Source organism: Dromiciops gliroides, chromosome 3 (assembly GCF_019393635.1).
Source record: "Dromiciops gliroides isolate mDroGli1 chromosome 3, mDroGli1.pri, whole genome shotgun sequence".
Taxonomy (NCBI): Eukaryota; Metazoa; Chordata; class Mammalia; order Microbiotheria; family Microbiotheriidae; genus Dromiciops; species Dromiciops gliroides.
Window position 1 is genome coordinate 622,385,357 of NC_057863.1, and position 26,417 is coordinate 622,411,773.

At 40.6% G+C, this 26,417-nt stretch overlaps 1 protein-coding gene across 6 annotated transcripts in view; it reads right to left on the reverse strand.

Annotated features, from left to right (window-relative positions):
• Positions 1-26,417, reverse strand: part of VPS13D (vacuolar protein sorting 13 homolog D) — a 338,497-nt gene that overhangs the window by 250,461 nt on the left and 61,619 nt on the right. For all 6 annotated transcript variants that reach the window (XM_043991354.1, XM_043991352.1, XM_043991351.1 and 3 more), the window contains 6 exons: positions 20,457-20,639; positions 11,344-11,566; positions 6,323-6,533; positions 2,682-2,853; positions 2,414-2,526; positions 1,023-1,232 (listed from right to left, as the gene is read on the reverse strand). In XM_043991354.1, coding sequence (XP_043847289.1) covers positions 1,023-1,232; positions 2,414-2,526; positions 2,682-2,853; positions 6,323-6,533; positions 11,344-11,566; positions 20,457-20,639 — 1,112 coding nt within the window. The remainder of the gene's footprint in view (positions 1-1,022; positions 1,233-2,413; positions 2,527-2,681; positions 2,854-6,322; positions 6,534-11,343; positions 11,567-20,456; positions 20,640-26,417) is intronic.

Genomic DNA, 26,417 nt, shown 5'->3' on the forward strand with positions numbered 1-26,417 from the left:
ACTTGTAACCTGAATGCTTTGCAGCCACCCCTCGATTCTTTCAGTCTCCAGGCCTCTGCTTTTACATAAAACATTGGCAGTACTGTACTCTCCCAGAAGATGGGGCGCTGTGTTTATACATGAAGAACTAAGGGATTTTAGTCTAAAACTACTTTTATTTAAGTTATTTGTATAGGCCATTGTTTTTTCTTCTTGAATATGGATAACAAAAAAAGATAGGTAGCTTTAAAACTATGGCTTAATTCTGAATTTCTAAAACCTCCATTAAGCAAAAGAAAAAAATCAAGAGAGACATCTACTGGCAAATAATTCTAACTGCAGGTCTGAATACTGATGATTCTGAATTCACAACACCATGAGCTCTGGATTATTAGGCCTTGAACTGTTAGCTAGGAGATGTGACCTGGAAGGAAAAGTCAAAGATAAACCAAGGATTTCCTGCATATGAGACCACGTAAGCAGAGCTGCCACAAAATGAAATAGTGGAATCAGGAGGAGAAGCGAGCTTAGGGAGAAAACGGCAATAAGGTGGTCCAGTGGGCGGAACGCTGTCCCTGGAATTTAGGAAGACCTGAGTTCAAATGTGGCCTCTAACACCATGTGATCCTTAGCAAGTCATATAACCTCTGCCTGCCTCAATTTCCTCATCTACAAAATGAGAAGAATAATAGCACCTACCTCTAAGGGTTGCTAAAAGGATCAAATGAGACTACTTGGTAAAAAGCTTTGCAAACTGTCAAGGACTCTACAAATGTGAGCTATTATTATTGTGATAAGCCAAATTTTAATCATGTTGAGTTTGAACAGCAACTAGATGCAATGGAAAGCAGGAATTGGAGTCCGAGGCCTTGGATTCATATTCTGACGCTTATTCCTCCTACCACTCAGATTCTTATTAGTGTCCATTTAGTGATTCCCCAATTCCATAGGACAACAGTCGGGGACATTGCAAAAGAGAACTTGGATCCACTCCCCTGCCATCACAGAAGGTAGCCTTAGTTGAAAAGTTTAGCTCCTACTACCTGAAATGCAATTCAATCTGAATCGAGCCTTGGGTTGTGCTGTTCTTTGAGGGCTGAAAGATGCAGTTGAACACATTTGGCATGCCAGGACTCGTCTTCTGCCCAGCATAGCGGGTGTCAAAGGCCATCATGGAGTGGGAAACCAGGTTTATGGATTTGGTTTGGTTGGAAAAACTTTCAAAAAGCAGCTTGCATTTCTTAAAGTCGAACCTAAGGGAGCACACATAAATTAAATAAATTGTTAAGCACCATTTTTCTAGTTGCTCCACACAAAAAGTTGACTGCAAAACAAACACAAAACTCATAAGGATTATCAGGTCTATTCAGACAGCAAGCCCAATAGCCTCAGGCTTGCTTCTACCATTGTTATTTTGGTAACCTCAAACAGATGATTTCTTTTTTTCCCACAGCCTCTAAGTTGGAAAAGATGTCAGAGGGTACTTAGTTCAATCTGAGCCTGAGCAGAAATCTCCATGACCTGGTTTCCTGTATGCCAAAGAACATGTCTTTTTCCACAGGGACATAATGATGAAAATTTTAAACCACAAATTCATTATATTCCATATTTATTTGCCTCCAACTTACCTGCCACAATCCTGAAAAGCCAAGACTCAAAGGCTGCCATGTATGTAATGCTTTAAGATTTACAAGAAGGCTTTCTCATAACCTTGTGAGGAAAAAAGTACATTATCTCCACATTACAGGAAAGAAACCTCAAAGAGTTTCAGTGGCTGCCTCTAGACATCCTGTGGGAGACTCTGGTGTTGGAGCTGAGGTCTAATAAAAGTTTAATCCACACGTAGACCATTAACTCCATGTTATCTCTCCATCTGCAATATTCCTTAAATCAGCCTGGGTTAATAACTGTATCAAATGATGCATTAAAGTATCTAAGAAGGTCGTCAGTCACATGTGACAATCCACTTCCTCCTTGTTATCTCAGGATCACAGAGTGAGGTCATGTCATTGCCAGTGGCTGGGACTGACCACACAGGGGCAGGGAACTGCTCCTTCTGTCTCTGTCTCAGATTCTGGTCCTCTCTCTGCCCAAACAACTAAAAAAGTTGTCCTTTGTGTACAAAAATGACATTACTGACTCAACATTAACAGAACATCCATCGAGGGTGGTTTTCCCTGGAAAAGGGATGAGGCACAGGGTGCTGCCTCCAGGCTCCTAATCCTCTTGACCCCTTATGTACTGCTTTCTGATACAAAACGGCAAATTTGCACCCCAGAAGTCCCCTAGCAGTAAAATCACAGGGTCAGACCATTTGGGATCAACCTGAAACCTTGGCCTCATCAGTAGCACCTTCCCAACCCCTAAACAAACTCAGGCCACGTCAAATGCTACAAGGACACAAGTTAGTGGCAAATGGCAGTTCCAGCCATACCTGGCCAAGGATCCAGCCCCTTCTTTTCCCTTTTTGTCTTTCAGTTCTAGACTGACATTCACCATGTCGATGAGGAAACACATGCAAGTGTAGACTTCACCGCTCAGCACAGTCTGTAAAGGAAAAAATTCCAGTGAGTCTATAGCAATGGCATTTGGAAAGCCTTCAGAAGAAAGCAAACAAACCAATGGGCTTCTTACTCCCCCTGTTGTTGAGGGAATATGAGGAACCAGGTGTCATTTGGGGAGTGACACAGGCTTTCACTCACATGAATTCTGGGGTCTTGTAAGTCATAAGGACGCATAAATTCCTCGATGGGCTCTCCAAGGTTGTTTTCCAATAAACCTCGAATCAGCTTATATTTACATAAATCCAATGAACAGTGAACTGAGGACAGGTTGCCATGAATGGATATGTCTGGCACTGTATGACTTATTTCCCTAAAAAAAAAAAGAAAGAAAGAAAGAAAAGCCAGTCACTGTTAGTAAATCACCAACTTAATACTGGCATTTTTACATGGCACAATACAGTAGAAACAGACTCAGCAGCAGTAGCATCTTTGGGATTTCAACTGGCTAAAAATATTTCTCCTAACAGCAAAGAATCACAGACTTTTAGTGAGGAAACACCCTCTTTGTAGGAAAAAAAATCTGGGAGGGGAAATGGCAGTGAGAGCTGGACAGATTTAAGTATTACATGATAAACACATGTATATTAAATTACAGAATGAGAATAAAACAGAGAGAGCAAGCAGAAGCCTGAGAATAAAAGAGTATGCAATTAAGTCTGGCTTGGTGAAATCTTCAATCTTCTCTGTGCATCCTTTCTCCAGTACCCTGGATTGTCATGAGATGGCTCAAAGTAATCTGACCTTTGTTGGAGGGAATATAGCTTGAATTGATTAAGCACATTAATGATGTTCTGTGTCTAAGCTTTAAATGGTCCCCAAATACTTTAAAGGCACTATCATTAACCAAGTACACTCTAACCTTCTATTGTTGAAATTAAAATGGCCACACTATTCATGAATCTTTTATATTTTATACTAAAACATAGAAAGTTACTCTTACCAATGAAGAATGTAGCTAGCCCATCTTCATACACCTTAAATTTGTTTTTCAAGGTTCATTCTTTAGCCTTCAGTTGTTATTTTCCTATATTCCTTAGAAATTTCTTCTACTCATAAGTGACTCCAAAATCTCTATCTCTTGCCTTACATTTCCTTCTTCTGCCTGACCATCAGGAGTAATAACCACTTGACTTATGCATAGCAGGAAGCTCTTGTTTCCTCAATTCAACCATCACTGCCAAATTCCAACCAGGAACTGAATACCCACTCTCATTTGGAAGCTGACTCGCCTATACCCACATGATGTAAATGTCCCAGAGCTTCATTCCACTCTGACCCCTGGACCCTCTCTTTTCTCAGTTGGTGACCATCAACCCTGACATTGCTTCTCTAATCTCCCAGGACCTTGCTATCTGCCCTGACACTTTCCCTTCCAGATTCTAAATACCATCTGACCTTTCCATCTGCCATGAACTAAAACCAAGAGAGCTCCCTGAGAGCAAAAATTATCTTACTTTTCTATCTGTATCCCTCACTTGGCCCAGTGCTTGGTACATAGCAAGGGCTTAATAAATGCTTTTCATTCCATTGTATTCCATCTCTCTCCTACACTCCATGATGTATTTTCTTTTGCTCATGGAACAATACAACGTGTCTAAAACCAAGCTACAAAACCAGCTCCTCCTCCTGATTTTCCCCATTTCTGTTACTGACAGCACCATTCTCTCAGACATTTATTTCTCATACTCCAGATAGCAAAAGTAAAAGCAGTGGAAGGAAGTTTTATTTAAGCCCAGTTAAAAAAAAACACCAAGCAACATTCTAATAACAAAAGTTGTCCAAAAGTGGAATGTTCTGCTTAATCTTTGACTCTTCATTAGATGTCTTCAAGTAAAGGCTAGATGATCATATGTTGAAAAAAATTGTCATTAAGGTGGCCCTTCCAAACACTGAAGTTTTGTGCTCAAGGAGAAGTGACATGGCCAAGGCCATTCAGCTACTTGGTGGCAGATCTAGGAATAGAACTTGGGTTTTCTGAACAACAGTTCCAGTTTCTTTCTTTCACTCCATGATAATGGTCAAAGAAGACAATTTTATAACAGCATTAACAGTAATAACCGTTCACAATGTGTGGCTAATTATGATTTACAGAAGACTTTCATCACAACAACCCTGTGAATCGAACAGTGCCAGCATTCATATCACCGCCACCGTACAATAGCAGATCCCAGGCTCAGTAAGAGGTTTCATAACTTAAGAAAGGCCACAGAGCTAACAAGTGGCTAAACTGCATCCTGAACTCATATAGGGGAAATATACTCTTTGACAAGATCAAATACAGATCAAAAAGACCTGAGTTCAAAGACTAGCTCAGCCACTTACTAAATATATTGCCTCAGGAAAGTTATTTAGCCTCTCCAGACCTCATTTTGCTCACCTGCACAATGGGAATGATACTTATACTAGTTACCTCACAGGGCAGTTTTAAGAACCATATTCAGTACATAAAAAGCACTCTGTAAACCATATATATCATATAAATATCAGTTATAATAATCATTACAACCCATATTTTCTTACTCTGAATCCAGTGCTCATTCTTTATTTCTTTTTATAAAATTAGCATCAAAGCAAAACCAATGCAGCTAAAATAAGAAGGAAAGCTGGAAATAGGAGGGAAAATCTACAGCAAGTTTTTCTGGTAAGGGTCTCATTTCTTAAGTTTATAGGAAATTGAGCCAAATTTATAAAAATAAGAGCCATTCTTCAACCGATAAATGTTCAAAGGATATGAACAGATACTTTTCAGAAGAAGAAATCAAAGTTATTGTCATATTTAAAAAATTATCTAAATCATATTGATTAAAGAAACGCAAACTAAAACAACTCTGAAGTACCATCTTATCCCTATCAGATTGGTTAACATAACAGAAAAGGAAAATGACAAATGCTGGAGGGGATGAGGAAAAATAGGGACACTAACTCACTGTTAGTGGAGATGTGAACTGGTCTAACCATTCTGGAGAAAAATTGGAACTATGCCCAAAGAGTTGTAAAACTGGTCATACCCTTTGACTCAGCAAAACTACTAGACTTGTATCCCAAAGAGATCAAAGAAAAAGGAAAAGCATCTATATGTACAAAAATACTTATATCAGCATTTCTTGTGATGGCAAAGAAGTGGAAGCTGAGAGTATGCCCATCAACTCTTGACCTCTGTTTCCTTATGTGCAAAACAATCTGGTGAAGGAAACAATACATCACTCTGGGATCTGCATGCCCAGGCTCCTCGATCAGTAAGATCACAGGGCCATCTGAGCACCTGAGGATGTAATGCTAGAAGCAGCAGTTGATAGCCATTTGTCCCATGTGATCCTCACACAAACTTAGGAGGAAGCTAAGTAGGTGTTACTATCCGCATCCTAAAGATGAAAAGACTGTGGCTCAGAGAGGTGAAGTGAGCTATTCCTCCTTAGCCAGTCGGTCAGCGTCTCCAGCAGGCGTGGCACTTGGGGCTCTCCTAAGTCCACATGTGTTCTTGTGAGGGACTATGCTGCCAGGGACTGCTACTGAGGGCCAGCCCTGGGTCCTGCAGGGCTTATTTCACTGAATTCAGTCTCTGCTGACAAACGACAGCTACTCAGATATTAAAAACTTACTAAGGGGCAGCTAGGTGGCACAGTGGATAAAGCACTGGCCCTGGATTCAGGAGGACCTGAGTTCAAATCCGACCTCAGACACTTGACACTAGCTATGTGACCCCGGGCAAGTCACTTAACCCTCAGTGCCCCACAAAACAAAACAAAACAAAACAAAACAAAACAAAACAAAACGCTCACTTGTCCAAATTCCTCTCCACCTGCAATTTCAGCCGACAGGGCTCCGTCAGGAGGCTTCCACCTGTTTGTCTGACAGCGTAGGACGGGAAGGTCAGGTCACCACTGGTATTCTCCAATGCCTTTGAATATTCCCGGGGCCGTCTCTCTGCAGCAAAGATGTCCATGTCCTGCAGATCCACAACAATACAGTCCAGCAGGCAGACATAATCTTCTGCAAAGGCCAAAGAGAGGGACAGAATGAAGAACCCTGGACTCCCGAGCAGAACCTAGCCTTTGCCTGGGAAAGACTGTCCAAGAAGAGTCTAGTTTTTCTGTGGTACCCTTCCACCTCTCTCTCCGCTGTTGGAAGCTGCCTCCCTGCCCACTCAGATAGGTGGGGTCCGACCCTAGGGCTCCCTAACCTGGTCCTGGCCCCACACCCCAGGCAGCGGTCTTTGTATAAAACCTGAGAATATCAGAATAAGAGACCTCAGAGTTTGTCTAGTCCTTCCTCAGATCCAAGTGTCTATCCCCCCTTCAACATCCCCGCCCAGTGGCCATCCAACCTCTCCTGGAAGACTTCCAGTCTGGAGGGAATGGGGAAACTCATCACGGCACAGAAGGAGGAAGGTGAAAGACCTGCTCTACCCTACCCTGGTCAAACCAAGACCAAATCACTGTATTCAGTTATGGGCAGCACACTTTAAGAACAGTATGGAGGAGAGGAACCAAGATGGTGAGTAGGTACGTTGTCATCAAGGGTTTGGGATATTTGTCCCAGGGAAGAATAGACTCCACAGGGGACTAGGTAGTTGTAAAAGTAGAAACAATGGGTGGGAAGCTTTCTAGGAGGGAAGAAAAGAGGAAGGGATGATAGGAGGGAGGGAACAAGCATGTATTAAGTGCCCATTATATGCCAAGCACCTTACAAATATCATTTCATTTGAACCTCATTCTGGGAGGTAGGTGCTATGATTATCTCCATTTTATAGTCAAGGAAACTGAGGCAAGAAGAAGTTAAGTGGTTTGCCCAGGATCACATAGTTAGTAAGTGTCCAAGGCTGGATCTGAACTCAGATCTTCCTGACTCCTGGTCCAGTGTTCTATCTATGGATGCACTTAACTTTGTTTGTTTGTTTGGTTGTTTTTTTGGTTTGTTTTGTTTTGTTTTGGTGAGGCAATTGGGATTAAGTGACTTGCCCAGGGTCACACAGCTAGTAAGTGTTAAGTGTCTGAGGCCAGATTTGAACGCAGGTACTCCTGAATCCAGGGCCAGTGCTTTATCCACTGCGCCATCTAGCTGCCCCGCACTTAACTTTGAATCAATCTCTAATCAAGGCACAAGGTCGGGGTGCTCATAAAACACTTTTCTTTCAATCAGAAGGCTAGAAAGCATTTTTCAGGAGTAGTCTATTGATCTATTCCTAGAAAAGAATGCATTTAACCCAAATCACAAAGTTCTCATCTCTTTCTTCAGGAACTTCAATAAAACCCATTCCGAAGCTCCACTTAGTCCCCAGTCTAAAGTCCTACAGTCTTAAAGTCGAAGCCCCTTCCTTAAACTGACAGCAATCCCCACCCTGCCCTTTGTTTGCAGCCTGAGCATTCTTTCCCTCATCTCAGGACATTCCTGACCACTGCCCTCCAACTGCTTCCCTGGCGACCTCCACTCTCCAGCCAAGAAGCAGCATGGTTGAGTAAAGAAGGTCTCTGAGCAGACAATACACCTTGTCCCAAAGGCTGTGTGTCAAGCTCAGCCATTTTGGTTGCTGAAGAGTACCTAAACCCTCTTCAGTCTGAACATGTCCACACAGAGACTCCACATACAACTGTAGCCAACTTGGTCATCTGGCTTCCTGGTCCACAGCAGGTGGAGGCAGCAAACAGAAAGCCATCATGACTAGGGGCAAAACCAGGTTCCTAAATAGTTCCAGCTGACGAACAGACACAGGAAGGAAAAGTCAGAAACACTCTACACAGAAGACCGTTCTCTGCCATCCCTGAGGGACTGAGTGGAAGTCACAGGCCAATGGGAGCAGCCCAGATTCCACTTCACTCAGGGCCCTGCCAAGGAGGCGCTGCTAGCAGAAGTGGAACCACAATTACTTCAGGGAGCAGGTAACACTTCCCAAGCTTTGAAAATTTACAAAGCCAAGGGTTTCTGCTTCTAATTGTGAAGAATTCATGGATGTCAAGTTGCCCGAGGCCCTGCATGTTAAGCACCAAATTACCTTGATCAGGATAATGACAATAAGAAACTGGGTGAATGGAAAGGTCTCTGTAGAACTGATAGACAGGAAAACCCTCATGAGCTGGTTGGTTGCTGGTGTCTTGTTAAGGAGTATGGCAAAGAATCTTGAACCAAAGATGTTATCAAAGAATATTTTAAATTTAAGAAATGAATAAATGAAAACCTTGATCTGAACTGAAAACTTAAATAAATAGATGAATAAAAAATAATTAAAAAAAAAGCAAAGCAGTCTAGCACAAACTTAAAACTCTTCAATAGCCAGAAGAGAGCTTCACCAAATTATAGCCCAGCATAATAACTACATATTCATAATAATGGTTCCTGAGCATCAAGAAACAATCAAATCCCACCCAGTACCTTCCATTTAAATAGATGGCAAAATAATACTTTTTCAAAGATTTCCATCTAAAATGGTTAAAATAAAAAATATGTACCTTTTGGGGAAAGATATAGTTATGGAAAAATTTTATTTCCATGGAACGACTTACTCCCCAAAGATACTGAAGACACACTACATTGGAGACTACTATACTATGTAGATGAATTCTATTACAGAAGAAAAAATATCAAACATTAATCAAAATTTGATTCAAAACAAAAGGTGTTACAGGCAGAGAACAAAATCATGGCATTTACAAACTTGCTGTGGGAAAATGACAAGAGAAATATTTATAAACTGTGTATGTTCTGTGGTGCTTAAAACTGCTCAAAAAGAAAAGTCTGCCCCTTAAAAAAAAAAAGTCACTTCTGTCAGCAAAAAAGCAGAGAAATGTAGCTCTGTGTGTATGTTAAGTGGCCAATGCTGCAGAGCTAGGAGAAGGTGATCTCAAACATCATGAAAGGGAGATCAGGATTTCCCATGCAGTAAAAGACCATCCTGGGGGACCTGGCTTCATGGATATCTTTTTTTCAGGGTTCACAGGTAAACTGGGCCTGGTTATGCATAGTAGTAATGAGTCATTAATTTGGACCACTGGGCCTAATAAGAATGCTTAGTCTAAGTAAAGGTTTAGGAACAACAGCCACTCTGATGAGCACAAGAGAGTTAAGGAGCTAAGTCAGGAAGTGTAGTTATCATAATAGGCTCAAAACTCACTCAATGAACAAAACTAAGTCTAGTGCTGTAGATTTAGTTAAATAGAAGTCATACTCGATTACAGAATGGACATCCATTTGTGGCTGGCAGTTTTATTTCTCTTAAGTAGTGTTTCTAATGCTATGTCCATTATCTTTTAGATGTTTAATTCATCTCAAAGACTTAATGTTTTAATAAAGAGTTCTATTTCTTTTCTTAAAAAAAAAAACACCACAACATGGGGCAGCTAGGTGGCACAGTGGATAGAACACCAGCCTTGGATTCAGGAGGACCTGAGTTCAAATCTGACCTCAGACACTTGACACTAGTTGTGTGACCCTGGGAAAGTTACTTAACCCTCAGGGCCCTACAAAAACAACAACAACAACAACAACAACATCAGCACACACAACTAAACAACACTGACAAGACTATAAGCTTTATCCTGTCTGTTACTTGAATATAGCTACTGAGAGCTAAATCACCAACCTAAATCCTATTAGTCACAAGTATTTCTGCTACCTGGTATCTGTCATTTGAATTGTAGATGCAAAATTCCTGAAAAAAATAAGCTTCTAGCATATGTCATGTCAACTTGATTCTGTTTAAATGGTGGAAATAACTACAACTTCATGAAAATGTACAGATGACTAAAAGATGGTAAGGATAGCAAAAATACTGCATGGGAAAGCCAGGATCCAAAAAAGCTTCAGGAAGCTAAAAAACTTCATGAAATCAAATAAGATGAAACTGGAAAGGGAGATTCAAGAAGTTAGCTTCATAAGAACCTCCCTGGGAAGGCAGTGTTAAGACAGAAATGTATCTGAAAAAGCAAAGAAGGTCATATGAAAGCCAAGAAATCTAGGGGAAGCACTAAGAAGCATGAAGAAAGGCCTGATTTCCAGGAGGAAGGGTCCTGTTGTTCTCTGCCCTGGTCTGACCACTGATGGAGTGCTGTTTGGTTCTGAGCATCTCCAGGGAGGAAGGAAAAGATAAGCTAAAGATTGGCCAGAAAGCCAAAAAACTAGAATGGCAAAGGACCTGGAGCCCATGTCACCGGAGAACAGGCTAAAGTGGGGAACATTTGGCTTGAAAGAGAAAGGCAGCAGGATGGGAGATCTCCCTTTAAACACTTGAAAGGCAGCAGCACAACAGAGGATCCCTCTTGTTTTGTGGGGCCCCACAGGGCAGAACAAGAAGTGCTGGCTGGAAGCCACAAAGAGGGCAGACCACCTGGCCTTCTGGGTGCATGTCCCCCACACTGCTCCAGTTCCTGTCTCCCTGCCTTTGCAAAGGCGGCACTCTGTGCTTGGGATGCAAGGCTTCTCTCCTCACTCCACTACTTGGAATCCCTAGCACAACCTATGACACAAAGCAGGTGCTGAACAACTGAGGCCTGCATGTGTGCTCCCCTTCCCAGGAAGTCTCTAAACAAAGGCTGGATGTCCTCTGGACACCAAGATGCTGCAGGCTGAGATATAAGTGAAATGGATGGCCATAGAGTTCCCTTTCAACCATGATATCCGGTGTCACCCATAGTACAAGCCTCTTGTGCCCCCCAGGATGGCAGCAAAACAGAGGAAAGCTTAACCCTTTCATCCTAGTGATGAAAAATACCAGCCAAATGTTATTTATTCGATTGACTGTTAAATCAATGCATTCTGTTAGAAAATACTGTTTTCCCTGCCCTTCCTGGGTGGTTCTTTGCCCTCTCACCTGGACTACTGGGAGCATGGCTGACAGGGGACTGGGCCTGCTGCCCTGGTGGGCTGGTCAAAGCAGGGGCCATGGGTTCATTCTTCAGGTGTGCCATGCTGGTTCCAGCAGGGGGTGTCATGAAAAGCCCTTCTGCCTGGGTACCCTTTGGGTCTTCAACACTCACTGTTTTCTTCATGCTGTGTTTGGGAGTGCTCAGTGGGGAAGACAAAGGTGCAGATTCCTAGGAATGAAACAAAATTAAACCAAAATACAGAAATTAGAGAACAGGGGAATTAACATGTCTGTGATATTCCCAGGAAATCCCAGGATTTAAGAACCACAATAACTATAAAATATTCAGCACATCTTTCACCTTCCAGATCCCATGCCCAAAACACTGTTGCCTAATTAACTTTTGTTCAAGGTGTAAATTTTTACAGGAACATAACCTAATACCTACTGAAAACTAAAGTCTTTGAAGGGAGATAATATCATTTTGCCCAAGAGCAAATGACAGGTTAAAAAGAACATGAGCACAGTTCTCTTGTCTACACTATTTTGATACCTGTAAAAAAAATGCATACACATATGTATATGTATGTGATGTATGCATATGTCTGTATGTGTATTTACTCCTAAAAGAAATTATTCCATGTACTTCTTTTTTTTTGGGGGGGGGGCGGGGGAAATGAAGGTTAAGTGACTTGCCCAGGGTCACACAGCTAGTAAGTATCCAGTGATTCCATGTACTTCTTCTTCTTCTTTTTTTGCAGGGCAATGAGGGTTAAGTGACTTGCCCGGGTCACATAGCTAGTAAGTGTCAAGTGTCTGAGGCCGGATTTGAACTCAGGTCCTCCTGAATCCAGTGCCAGTGCTCTATCCACTGCGCCACCTAGCTGCCCCTGATTCCATGTACTTCTAATGAAATTGGACCCACTATTAAACACTGTTATTCCAAGTGGGATCTGTTTTCAAAGAATCACCTTATAGAAATCTCTGAAAAGGGGACACCCATGTATTTAAATTTCTAATCTCTCTTCTTAAATATAGAAAGCCAAGGCAAACACCACATACATGTTTTTTTTTTTTAATACAAGTCAAGGAATTACTTGTTTTGAGAAGCACAAATTTATAGTGGGGAAAATACCCCTGAATTTAGAGTCACAAGGACTTATGGCTGTGACCTTATACAAGTCACTCAGTTTCCCTGAGTCTCAGCTTCCTTATTTGTAAATACAGATAATAACAGTTGGTAGTGTCAATTATCTCTCTCAAATGTAATGAGAAAAGTTCTTTGTAACTGGTAAAGCACTATAAAAACGTGAGCTGCTATTAAATCTCAGCTCATCAGAATCAAAAATAGAGAAATGGCAAATGTCAAAGCCAGAAAATAGTTAAGACAATAAAAATGTGCTCAGTATTATGTAATTTCTCTTTCCTTAAAATGCTTGAAAAGCTTCAGTAAGTTATTAATGAGGTCAAACAGGAGAACCCTGCAAAAACTATATTCATGACACACGTAATACAATTCAAAAATTGATTTGTGGCTTTCAAATTGCTGATTTCTCTGCTGGGTCCAATTTCATTAGAAATACATGGAGCTAGGTGGTGCAGTGGATAAAGCACCGGCCCTGGATTCAGGAGGACCTGAGTTCAAATACAGTCTTAGACACTTGACACTAGCTGTGTGACCCTGGGCAAGTCACTTAACCCTCATTGCCCTAAAAAAAAAGAGGAATACATGGAATGGGGCAGCTAGGTGGCACAGTGGATAGAGCACCGGCCCTGGATTCAGGAGGACCTCAGTTCAAATCTGGCCTCAGACACTTGACACTTACTAGCTGTGTGACCCTGGGCAAGTCACTTAACCCCAATTGCCTCACCCCCCCCCCCAAAAAAAAAGGAAAAAAGAAATACATGGAATAATTTCTTTTAGAAAGAGTAAATACACATAGACATATGTATGCACCATAACATATACATGTTTTTATGCATTTTTACAGGTATCAAAAATATTGTAGAGATGAGAACTGAGCTCATGCTCTTTTTAACCTAGATTAAATCTATCTAATTTCTCTACTATGAAATAACCAGATTCCTCCTGCCTCTTTTTTTTTCTTTCCTATAACTGTTATAACCAGAAAATGGCTTTTATCTTTAATGTTACTAATGTCTTTTCTACATCTTTTCCTCTTAGTTTCAAAGGAGAACAATATTGGTCACCTTTGAAGAGATCTTGGGCAGTAAATATAAAAGAACCTTTTCATATTTGCAAATCCATCTGTAAAACAAATCACTAAATGTTTAGTGTTTAGCTAATGTGCTTTGTACTTAGTAGACACTTAATCAATATTGGCTAAATTTTAATTTAGCTCTTGTGTTTGTATTTATTTTATTTTATTTTATTATTTTATTTTTTTTAGTGAGGCAATTGGGGTTAAGTGACTTGCCCAGGGTCACACAGCTAGTAAGTGTTAAGTGTCTGAGGCCACATTTGAACTCAGGTACTCCTGACTCCAGGGCCGGTGCTCTATCCACTGTGCCATCTAGCTGCCCCGTTTGTATTTATTTTAAACTCTGGATGCATTTGTTGATCTTTCAGGAAACTCAAGTATCTTTCATCTCTGCATTTTCTATGTTGTTGCTTAAAATAAATAAATGGCTTGAGAAGAGATTGGTGTAGATTGGAATAGGATACAGAAGTTAAGAACCAAGGACTAGGAGATGACTAAGAAAAAGGAAAAAGGAAGCAGATACAAAACATTCAGACCTGCTCCCATTAAAACCCAGATTTATGTAAAACAATTCCAAACACACAGGAGTAAAGAAATTCAAGGGCAAACAACCCCAACTCTTTCAGATTTGATTTCAGGATGATTTCCTGTTCTCAAACCACTGGAATTCCTATTAGAAGAACAACACACGTGCAAGCTATTAGAGGGCAAAGAGAAACACAAAGCAATCTTTAGTGGCAGCTAGAGGGAAGTAATCACCCAATTCTTTATTCATTTATTAAATACTTAATCTACAACAATCAGGTTTGACTATGCATAATTAGGTGTACTTCCTAGATATATTTATCTGAAATACAAAGTTCACAACAAGAGAAACACTCCACGCTTCCCTTATGGAATTCCACAGAACAATCAGTGAAATGGGACAGGATGAATTTTTTTACAGGTTTTTAAGAAACAAAACTATCAAGAAAATTCTATTTAGGGTCAAAAAAGGTTCTTTGGAGTCATCAGGGGAGCTTTTAAATATGGGAAATTACTTCAGACAACACAAGAAAGGAACAACTTTCTCTACATGATGAAATATCTGTAAGATCTTTATTTTGGGGCTGATAATACATGAATTGATTGCTGAATTCCATAAGGTTTATCATAAATTGGGAGAATGGCAAAGAAGGATATTATGCTATTATACCTTGAAGAACAAACGATTCTTGTATGTACTGCCACTTAAAATCAAATCCTCAAAAACAAATGCAGGGAAATAATTTTCAATAAAACACTATGAAATACTTGCTCTTACTTAGTTTACTGGAGAAAACAGAATCCTTCTAATAAATAATCTACTCCAATTGAAAGCATACCACTATACCTTATTTTATATTCCTATATGTATATATGAAAATTCAAGTTAACTAGACAAATTAAGGGGTATTTGACTTCACCAAAAGGCTTTTCACTTTATAAAAGCAAACACCAGTGGATTCTGCTGTGGAAACTTGAACATGTTCCTTCATTACTCTTTATAAAACAACTAGGTCAAATTGGACACCCCCTAAAGCTCCTTCTGAACCTAGTGTATGAGCCTATGATTTTCTGGAACATATTTATTATGTACAACAAGGGAATTACCTATATGTGGTAATATTTAAAGTCCCCATTAAATGTGGAAATGTGGGAACCAGTTCAATAAATAGGAAGACCTCAAAGAAGACCCCCATAATATAAAATAACTTAAGATGAAAGAGCAAGAAAAAGCCCAAGATCATTACTACAGGGTAGGCCAAAAGCCACAATGTTTAATAACTTTTTGAAAATTACTTTCTCTTTATTTTTCACCATTTATGAGATTTGACTTGTAAATTAATTTCCTATATATACTATATATGATGCTATGGTATTATAAATTAAGAACAAAAGAGTTATTAAATACTGAAACCTCTTTGTGACTTTATACTGTCCTATGGTACATGAAAGGAGGCCCAAGGAAGATTCTGTTCTGCAGCAGACAATCTTATAATTGAATGCCTACTATACATAAGACACAATGCTAAGCACTGTAGATACAAAAACAAAATAACAAAATCATTCCTGCCTTCAAGGAGCTTACATTCTACACAGGGGAAGAAAATAAGCTTTACAAGGTATGACTCTACAGTAATCAAACTGATTTCCTTCATTCTCCTTGCTAATAGCTCAGAGCTCATATATTATCTATGCAAACGCATAATATTTCCCAAGCTGCTCATATCTGATCTTTTAAACATTTTCTCACAAGGAAGTTAGATGGCTGTGAATAATGTAACATTTAGAAGTATCACAACTATAGGGGAGCCAAAGGGGAATGGAAAGATTGTGGTGGGTGTGATTGCAACAAGAGCAGCAATGGCTGGTATGGGAAAACTGGAGTGAGAGACACATGTCATCCAAAGCACACGTGACCAGAAAGGTCCCATAGTGATAGGTGGCTACCTAACTGTGGCACTGGTGTCCACAATAGAGCCATGAAAAAAGCAGAGGAAGACTTCCAGTGCACACACACGTCCTCTGTGGCAAAGGCTAAGAGTCACCCAGGCCCTTGTGGCTGGCCAGCTGCCCACACTGGGCAGAGGTAGTGCTGCCTTCTCGAGATCCTGGCTCTCCTGACTCTGTTGCCCTTCAGAAGGAGCCACCCCAGGAGCCAGGACACTCACTTCAACAATGCTAAGTGACCTGAAGTTTCGCAACAAAGGGAAATCTTTCTCTTTACCATAAAGCCAAAACACAGTATGACCTAAAGAACAGGAAGCGCCAGACTGTTCAAGGCACATGGATTCAAGTCCCATCTCTGATAGGTATTGATGGTGTGGTTCTGGACAATCCCTTAGCCTCTCCGTATTCCCAGGAGCTCTCCCAGACCACAAGTTACAGATAAGAGGTTAACTGAATCTGTGGAAGGAATTTCCATGCTACAAGATTCCCACACTGACCATGCCACAGGTCTGGACCTGCTCTGCTCCCCCTCTGCCAAGAAAACCCAGCTTTATAGTCATGTATTTTAAACCCCAAATGCTCTTATCTTGATTAACCAACTTTACTGTTAAGTTTCATCTATTTCCAAAAAAGTGAATTTATCCTAAAATATTGAAGATCTTCTAAAAACTGTACTGCAAGGGCTAAAGTTGATTCCCAAAGAATTCCAGACCTGGGTGACATAATGGAGAGAGCTTTGGACTTGAAGTCATGAAGCCTTGGGTTCAAATCCTGCCTCAGTCACTTTCTCACTGAATGACCTGAATAAGTCACCACCTCTGTCAGCTTTGGTATGCCTCTCTGTGAAATGGGAAGAATAACACTTGTAGTATCTGCCTCAAGGTTGCTTCAAGGGTCAAATGAGAGTACTACACAAATGTCAGCTCTTATTATTATTACTGCAGTCAGAGTGGAAAATGTGCACAGCCATTCACAGGGTCTGCTTTAGAAGAGACAGCTCTCATCAGATGTATAAATTATGGTCTGTTTATTTAAAAAATTAAAAAGTCACACCTGATACTGGGGAAAATCAAGTTAGAAAATCTTGAGGAGCAGTTGGCCACTAATATGCAGAAACAGCATCTCGGCAAACATGCCTTTCTTTAGTGCTACCCATTATGCCAGGCAATGAAGAATGAAGAAATTATTCAAATTAAATTTTTAAAAATATATTTGAAAAATAAATATCCTGGAAGAAGAAAAAGGGAGCAAACCATGTCTCCTAAAACATAACTACGTAACTCACTACAACAGTGCCATCATTCACAGAAAGAAAGCATTATCGAAAAGCTTCTCCATATCAAATTGCTCTAAAAAGCTATAAGGTTAGACTCAAGAATCACTGGCTAACTATTCTGCTAATTATGTCCTCCTGAAAAGTTCTGGAAATCTCAAAAATAAAATTTGTCTTCATCTTGAGAGAAATGATTATTTCTCTCACATTAATAACCAATTATTACAACTGGGGAGACTTCAATTTTTCCCTGTGTCCTATTTCCTTGTCCAAACTCTCAAGGATGGGGCTGCTAGAAGATAGGATTAACATTTATTTTCCTCACTCTAGATACTGCTCCTCCACCCAACTGCAGCAGATTTCTAATCTAAGGGGAAACTCCCTTCTGCTAAAACCAGGGTAGGGGATAAATTCTTTGAATACACTGCCCAGAACATAAGCAAAGATCATTAGAATAGGTTCAACCCCTCCTTGTAATATTCATTCTCTCATTCATTATTAACCAATCACAGTTGATTGCCACCCTCAGACCATCTATTTTCCAAGGGCATATAAGCCCTGGGCCTGCTGCCACAATTGTCTTTGGCATTCAAGAGTACCACTGACTTCCTTTTATTAAAATGCTGCCATTATTAAGAAAATGATTAATTACCCAGAAATTATGTCTCTTGTGAATTATGTCACAATCTGAAACCAAGACATGGCTTGATCCCTCAAGTCTAATGTGACTAGAAGGAGCAGCTTTATATGAATCACAACTGGAAGGCGTTCTCTCACACACAGAGCTGATTCTGACCAGAAAGTCCGTCATTCCAATAAAGGGCAGCCAATGTTCATGTCAATTTATAAAACTATCTTTAAAACTCCGATCTATAAGTTAGATTAGAGCCTGAGGGAGCAAACTTCAGTCATCACCATATACCTGAAGATGTATCTGTGAACAATTCATTAGTCTGGGTAAACTAATAGTTTAATAAATCTGTTGTTCTTCACTTGTTTTTCATTCAAGTAGGACTCTTCATGATCCTATTTGGGGTTTTCTTGGCAGAGATACTGATGTTGTTTGACATTTCCTTCTCCAACTCCTTTTACAGATAAGGAAACTGAGGCAAACAGGCTGAAGTGACTTGCCCAGAGTGACACAGTCAGGAAGTATCTGGGGACAGGTTTGACCTCAAGAAGATGACTCCAGGCCCAGCACTCTATCCTCTGTGCCCCCTAACTCCCCAGCTTAATAAAAGCTTGTTGACCAATGAATCAAATACCTCCCATTCTTCTTTAAGACTTGCTGAACAACCCCTCCCTGACTTTTCCCATTCTTCCACTGGTTCATGAGAAAGGATTCCCAACTAGGCTTGTAAAAAATGATGCCACAGAGGGAATTCTGGTCTTCAGACCTTCCTTTTTTAACCCAGTTTTGTAGCCAAGGGACTACTGGGGGATAGCAATGTGCTGTATGTTGGCTTCCTTTCATGTTTCTCAAGATCTTCTGTCTCTGTATGTAGAATTCCATACTTCAGAGACAGCATGGCACAGAAGCAGAAAGGGCACTGGACTCAAAGTCCAAGAATCAGGAGCCAAATCCCATCTCTGCTATCTACTGCCCTTGACACTAGGCAAGTGAATTCCCCTTTATGGACAGTAAAGATAAGGGGTTCTCATAATGTGATCCCTAAAGTACCTTCCACCTTTAAAACAGAAGCACAGAATCTGAGGGTTGGAAAGAACCCCAGTGGCCAACTAATCCATCCCATAGAAAAAAGGGATCCACACATAACAAGCCTGTGATCCTGTGATCTTTTTTTATTTATTTTGGACAGGCAATGAGGGTTAAGTGACTTGCCCAGGGTCACACAGCTAAGTAAGTGTCAAGTGTCTGAGGCCAGATTTGAACTCAGGTCCTCCTGAATCCAGGGCCAGTGCTTTATTCACTGCACCACCTAGCTGCCCCCTGGGTCACAGAATCTCAAGCCAAAACAACAGCACAACAACAAAAGCTCTACTGGAGCCTTGTTTCTAAGTGGGCAGGAAATGATCAATGAACATTCTAAGTCCAACAACTTGATCAGTTCTGGTACCACCTAACTATATTACTGTCTACCCCACAGCTCTCCATCCTTCCCATAAAAATAGTAATGACAGATTTTATCAAAATGTTTTGGGGTAAAATCTAGGTAAACTCTACCTGTAGTACTACATCTGAGGCAGCTAAGTGGTACAGTGCCTGGTGTCAGGAAGACCTGAGTTCAAATCCAGTCTCAGACACTTAACAACTGTGTGACCCTGGATAACCTCTGCCTACCTCAGTTGTATACACTACTGTAGTGCCTGATACACAGGACATTTCCAACAACAGGAATCACTGTGCTACATTGAAAAACCCGAGCTCTATTCCTGGACCTCAGTAGCTACGTAACCTTAAATTGCGTTCTTTTTCTGGCCCTCAATCTCATCTTGAATGATGGACACTGAGCCAAATAACTTAGCAGGTCCCTTTCAGATGCTGATCCTGTGATACTAACAAAAGGCTGCATAGTCTCTGAAGACAAATCCCAAATCTATACCAAGTACACAACCACGCCCATACTCAGAAGGTTCCCAACCATTCCTCATCCCTGTCCATAGCCTGCAAGGGAATTCTAAGTGGAGATGCCTGCCACAGCTCCTCTCTACTCTCTCACACAACTTCCGCCATTTTCCCTGACACACAATTCCCCCACTTCTATTCTTTTTTTTGTGTGTGTGTGTGTGTGTGAGGCAATTGGGGTTAAGTGACTTGCCCAGGGTCACACAGCTAGTAAGTGTTAAGTGTCTGAGGCCGGATTTGAACTCAGGTACTCCTGAATCCAGGGCAAGTGCTCTATCCACTGTGCCACCTAGCTGCCCCCCCCCCCCACTTCTATTTTTGAGAGAAGCTGTGCTAAGGCATGCACTAGGAATGGCCTCTGATCATTCATGTCCCTCAGAGACTCACAATTGTGTTGTTCAGAGGTGGATAAAAAATAACCATCCTTGAGAAGATATCCAACTTGGAATGTAAAATGCCTTCAAACCCCATAGTAATGAATCAAGAAGAGTAAGAAAGCATTTTGAGGTAAGATAAGGTTTTGTTAAAATGGGCCAAACGGAAAAGAGAAATACCGCAGGCTTACCTTGCCTTGCAAGGAGAAGGTCCCTGGGGATCCTGCAAAGAGAAACTTGTTCTTGATTTTCAGTTTCCCCAGATTTGCTACAATTAAATTATTTGATCTGGAACTTTCTGGGATGAGGAGAACAGGAGCACCAGCTTCAATATCAAGAAGAACCCGAGAGCAGCGTTGGGCTTGATCTCTCACCTAAGGTCAGGAAGAAAAATTATTGTTCAAATACTCAAACTCCAAGATATGATGGCTTCATAACAAATCACTTCAGTGTTTAGGTGCTTCAAGGTCAGGGGTTAGTGATCTTCTCATTCTTAAAAGATACAGTCAGTGCTTGACTATTTAGGGTCTAGTTTGTCAAACTATAATAGTTCACCCAATTCTATAGTTCTCAAGCTGGGGCCCACGAATTCTTTTTAAAAAAATTTGGATAACTGTATTTCAATAAAATTGATTTGTTTTATCATCTTAAGAATTTTATTTTATGCACTTATTCTGAGAAAGGGCGCATCCCCTTCACCAGACGGTCCAAGGGTTCCACAATACAAAGTGAATTCTCCTCTTCCTCTCATCAATTTCTGGGAGACAAGGTGCTGGAGTAGCACAAATGCAGGAATGAAAAGACGGGAGCTCTTCCACTGATAAACTGTGGGACCCTGCATAAGTCACTTCTCCTCTATGGGAAAGTAGAAGATGATGCTGAGGATAACACCAGGGTTGTGAACCTGGGAGATCAGAAGGATGGTGGTGCCATTGATAGAAATAGGGAGATTGCAAAGAGAGGGGTGGGTTTGGAAGGAAAGATGACGTTTATTTTAGACATGCTGAGTTTGAAATGTCAAAGAAACAACCAATTCAAAAGGTCCAGTAGAGGATGAAGGTGTAGAGGTCTGAAGAGACTGGAGCTAGATATGAGAGTCATCTGCATGGGGATGAGAACTAAATTCATGGGAGCTGAAGAGGATATCAAAAGAGAGTACAGAGAAAGAAAACCAGAGGACCCAGGATAGAGCCTTGGGGGATACAGCCCATGACTCGGGGATGGGATATGAAGGATTGAGCCACAACAGAAGGCTGAGAGAAGAGAACCAGAGGGGAGTGTCAAGAAAACTCAGCTAGACTACCTGAAGGAGGAGAGAGGGGGTGATCAACACTGCCAAATGCTGCAGGGATGTCAAGAGGAACAAGAATTGACAAAAGATCATCGGATTTGGCAGATGAGAGGTTGCTGCTAACTGGAGAGAGCAGCAACATTTGCGTGATGAGGCCACAAGCAAGATTGCAAAGGGCTGATAAGTGAAGGGGAGGAGAGGAAGTAAAGGTAGAAAATGGAGTTAGCTTCTTCTAGGAGTTTGGCTGAGTGAGAAAATAGGGGGAAAAGGATAACAACAGCTTGATGGAATGATCAGATGTCTAGGGCTTCTTAAACTTTTTCAACTCCCAACCCTTTCACCAGAAAAATTTTTACACAGTCACAGGTACAAAGGCATATAAAATAGTATACTTAACCTTTTACTGTTGCCAAATTTTTTACGACCCCCACATTCAGTTACATGACCCCACATAGGGTCACGACCCACAGTTTAAGAAGTTAGGGTCTAGTAAAGCATGTGAGAGACACAGACAGGCCAGCAGGCACAAGGACAAGAAGCAGTATATAAGGAGAAACTAAAGATATTTTCAATTTAACACCAACATTTCAATATACAAATAATAGGGGGAAAAAAGATTTACCATGGTAGCAACAAAGTTGTTCCATTTTTATCCATTTCTGTACTTCTTAGTATCTTTTATGCATAAAAAGAATGTTTTACTGACATTTTGGGGCATATCTATGACTACCCACTGGCATCCCCCACCAAATCTAAACCCTCCTTTGTAACAATTATGTCTCCCACAGCAAAACTATGGAACTTACTAAATGGGGCTAAGAATGTCAAGTTAATTCTGCATCTGTAGTCTCGCAAAGGAGAAAGGAAAGCGATACCCTTAACAACTATGGCTGGGAGACAGAGGGGATCATAACAGAAAATGGACAGCTTCAATTACATAAAATTGAAAAACTTTTGGACTGGCAAAACAAGTAAAGCTAGAATTTTTAAAAGTGAAAAAATTTTCACAGCCAATTTCTCTAATAAAGGTCTGATGTCTAAGAAATATAAAGAACCCGGGGCAGCTGGGTGGCACGGTGGATAAAGCACTGGCCCTGGATTCAGGAGGACCTGAGTTCAAATCTGGCCTCAGACACTTGACATAGCTGTGTGACCCTGGGCAAGTCACTTAACCCCCCCATTGCCTCTGAAAGAAAGAAAGAAAGAAAGAAAAATGGAACGAAAGAGAGAAAGATAAAGAACCAATACAAATTATAATAAGAGACATTCACCAATTAATAAATGGGCAAAGGATATATATAATCCAAATGGACACAGTGACTAAGGATGAAAGGTCATGATAAAAAAAGAGGTAATAAAGGGGAGCATATGGGTGGGGGATGCCATGGGCAGGGCATATTGAGGAAGTATGAGTTTCAGAACTAATGTGGTCTTGCAGGAAGATGAGTTTCTAGAGACAATGATGAAATCCAGGACAGCAGCCAGGTGGGAAATGAATTTCGAAGATGACAATAGATGGGAATAGTCAATGTAAGGAGGGGTTATAGGGAGAAATGCATGCTGGTACATTGTTGGTAAAGCACAATGGTAATTGGCACAAAAATTTTGGAAAGCAATTTGGAATTATAACAAAAAAAACCCAAAATATCCATGTTCTTTGACCCTGGGATTTCATTATTGGCTTATGCCCAAAAAAAGCCACTGATAGGAAGAAAGTTCCTATATACACCAAAATATTTATAGCAGTATTTTTTGTCATATTAAACAGAAATTGGGAAATGACTAAACAAATCGTGGTACACAAATGTCATGGAATTATTACTGTACTGTAAGAATCGATTAATGTGATGAATGCAGAGAAGCATGGAAAGATCTACATGAAATCAGTGCTGTTGTCTGTACCAAGTTCTGCTCACTTCACTTTGCATCAGTTCATGCTACCCAGGATTCTCTAAAATCCTTTCTTTTATAATTTCTTATAGCACAATAATATTCCATCACATTTATATAATCACAGTTTGTTTAGTCCCTGGTATTATCTTCCCCGTTTACACTCTTTTTCATCTTCCTTTGTTTCCCTGTGCTGAATTTGACACATTTCTTCAAAACTCTGTGTCTGTGTCTGTGTGCCTGTGTGTGTGTGTGTGTGTGTGTGTGTGTGTGTGTGTGTGTGTGCATGCTGAACCCTCCTTTGTTCATTTCAGGTAAGTGAGGGTTGTCTGAGGCCTGTCTCCTACTCCTTCCTCCACATCCATATATTCTCCTCTCATTTATCTCAGTTATGAGAAAAATCAAATCCCATTCCCTTCTTCCTCCTTCCTACATGAGTGTATTCTTTTACTCTTCTCTTTCCCATAAAACCCTCAGAACAGAACCAATCCACTCCAAAGTCCTCCTGTTTTTCTTATGTAATTCCTGCAGTGCCCTTTAAAAACATTAACATCATGAAAGAACATTTGTTTCCTCCTCTCCCTATCAGAAAGCTAGCAATCCATCAGGCAACAGTTCTTTCCATCTCATCAAACGAATGTCCCTTTCTGGGTTTTTCTAGACTCTTTTTTTTGTATTTCAAAGTTCCTAGCCAGGCTTGTCATCAGAAATTCTTCATAGTCCTCTATTCTACTGTCCTTTATAGGATTATATTCTGCTTTGCAGGGTAAATTTCTTTTAGCTGTAAACCTCTTTGCCTTTTAGAATACTGAATTCCCAAGATCTCTAGTTTTTAGAAGAAGCTGCCAAGTCTCATATGATTCAGACTGGTTCCTTGGTACCTAAACTGCTGCTTCTGGGATGTTTGCCATATTTTTTTCTTTGCTGTAGGAGTTATAGATTTTGGCTGTGACATTCCTGGGACTTTTCCTTTTGGAGCTTTTCTTAAGAGGTGATTGGTGGATTTTATCTTTACTTTGTCCTCTCGTTCTAAAAGATCTGGGCAGTTTTCATGCTTGTTGTTTGGTGTGTGTTTTTGTTTTGTTTTTATAAATCATAGCTTTCAGGGAGCCCAGTGATTATTATCTCTCCCTCTTTACCAGGTCAGTTTGTTTTCTATTTTATATTCTATTTTTTTCATCTTTTAATTTTGTTCTAATATTTCTTGATGTTTCATGGAGTAACTGATGTTTGCTCTAAGCTAGTTTTTGGAAAGTCAATTACATTGGATAAAGCTCACCACTTTCTCTTCTAAGCTATTTATTCTCCTTCCAATATACTCCGGAGCTTTTACTTTATTTTTTCATTTGTTGCTTCATTTCTTTTAGATATTTACATACTCCTTGTGGAATATCTATTTCTTCCTTTGAGTTTCTGCTTCAAATTATTACAAAATTACTCTCTCCTTCTTTGGGGGGAGTAGTAGGAATCCCCCTTGACTTAGAATATTCTTTCGTACACTGGTTTACTCATCTCTCATCTCTCCAGCCCTAGTTCCAGAATGGCTAGGCTCCATTCTGGTGTTCTTTCAGGTCAGTACTGCTTGGTCTCACTCCTGGGTCCCTGAATTACTATGCTAACTTCTCCCCCACCTCCTCAAATTAGGCCCCCTGAGATCTTTGAGGTTCAGAACTTGGATCTTCAACACCATCTGTGGGATCTCAGAACAGGATTCCAGGGACTTCAGAGCCAGAGGAGGCCCCGGACCAAATTGTGCTTGCAATGGTTGCTTTGGCTCCCTAAGGCTTCTAAGGGTCCCAGTGTAATTTACATTCAACCTGGGGATTTCTTTGAGAAACTCTCCACTTCTGCTGTCTACAAAGAAAGAATTCCACAGCCTGCACATATTTCTAGTCCTCTTCTGGTTACACTAGAAGCTTCAGGCTTACGCCTTCACTGGTGCTCACTCTGCTGGTAGACCCCTTTCCCATCGCCTACTGGTTTCTGGCTATCTTTTTGTATAATTCTGGGGTAGAAGTCACTTGCTGTAGTTTCTCAATAAATTTTGGGGGGGGGGGCAGGGCAATGAGGGTTAAGTAACTTGCCCAGGATCACACAGCTAGTAAGTGTCAAGTGTCTGAGGCCAGATTTGAACTCAGGCTCTCCTGAATCCAGGGCTGGTGCTTTATCTACTGTGCCACCTAGCTCCCCCTCTCACTAGATTTCTTAATCATTATTTGCTCTGCTGGGAATTTCAGGTTTTGTGAGACTAGGTATGAGGAAAATGGGCAGCCTATCTCCATTCAGACAGCCATCTTGACCAGAAGTCCTGATTTGTATATTTCTCAGGCTAAGTCAGATTAGATAGAATTGATTATCTTTTTAGCTTAATATAATATTCTAAATCATCAATGGCTATTAACTATTATTTATAGATATCTAAGAAACCAGGAGGACAAATAAGACCAGTTGTAAGAGATTAACTAGTTGATACCACCAATAATCAGTGCCAAATTAAAGAAAACAGAATGAAACTTCAAAAAGACCCTACTAATCTATTGTTGTTGTTTCAGTTGTTCTAGTTGTAACTGACTCTTCATGATCCCATTTGGGGTTTTCTTGGCAAAGATACTGGGTGGTTTGTCATTTCCATCTCCAACTCATTTAATAGATGAGGAAACTAAGGCAAACAGGGTTAAGCGACTTGCCCAGCATCACAGAGTCAATAAGTGTCTGAGGCTGGATTTGAATTTAGGTTACCCTGACACTCCAGGCCTGGTGCTTTATGTACTGCCCCACGGAAATGCCCACCCCATTAATCTGACCAACAAAAAAAATCCCACTTCTTTAACTCTCTGAAAATCAGACTCAGTGAACCTGCTGGGATTATAGATTCTTGAGAAGATCAGTCTTTCTTCAAAACCCAGGGAAAGACTAATCAAAATTTAGCATGAGAAGAAGAACAGGAGTCCTTCATTTCCTCCCTTTCATA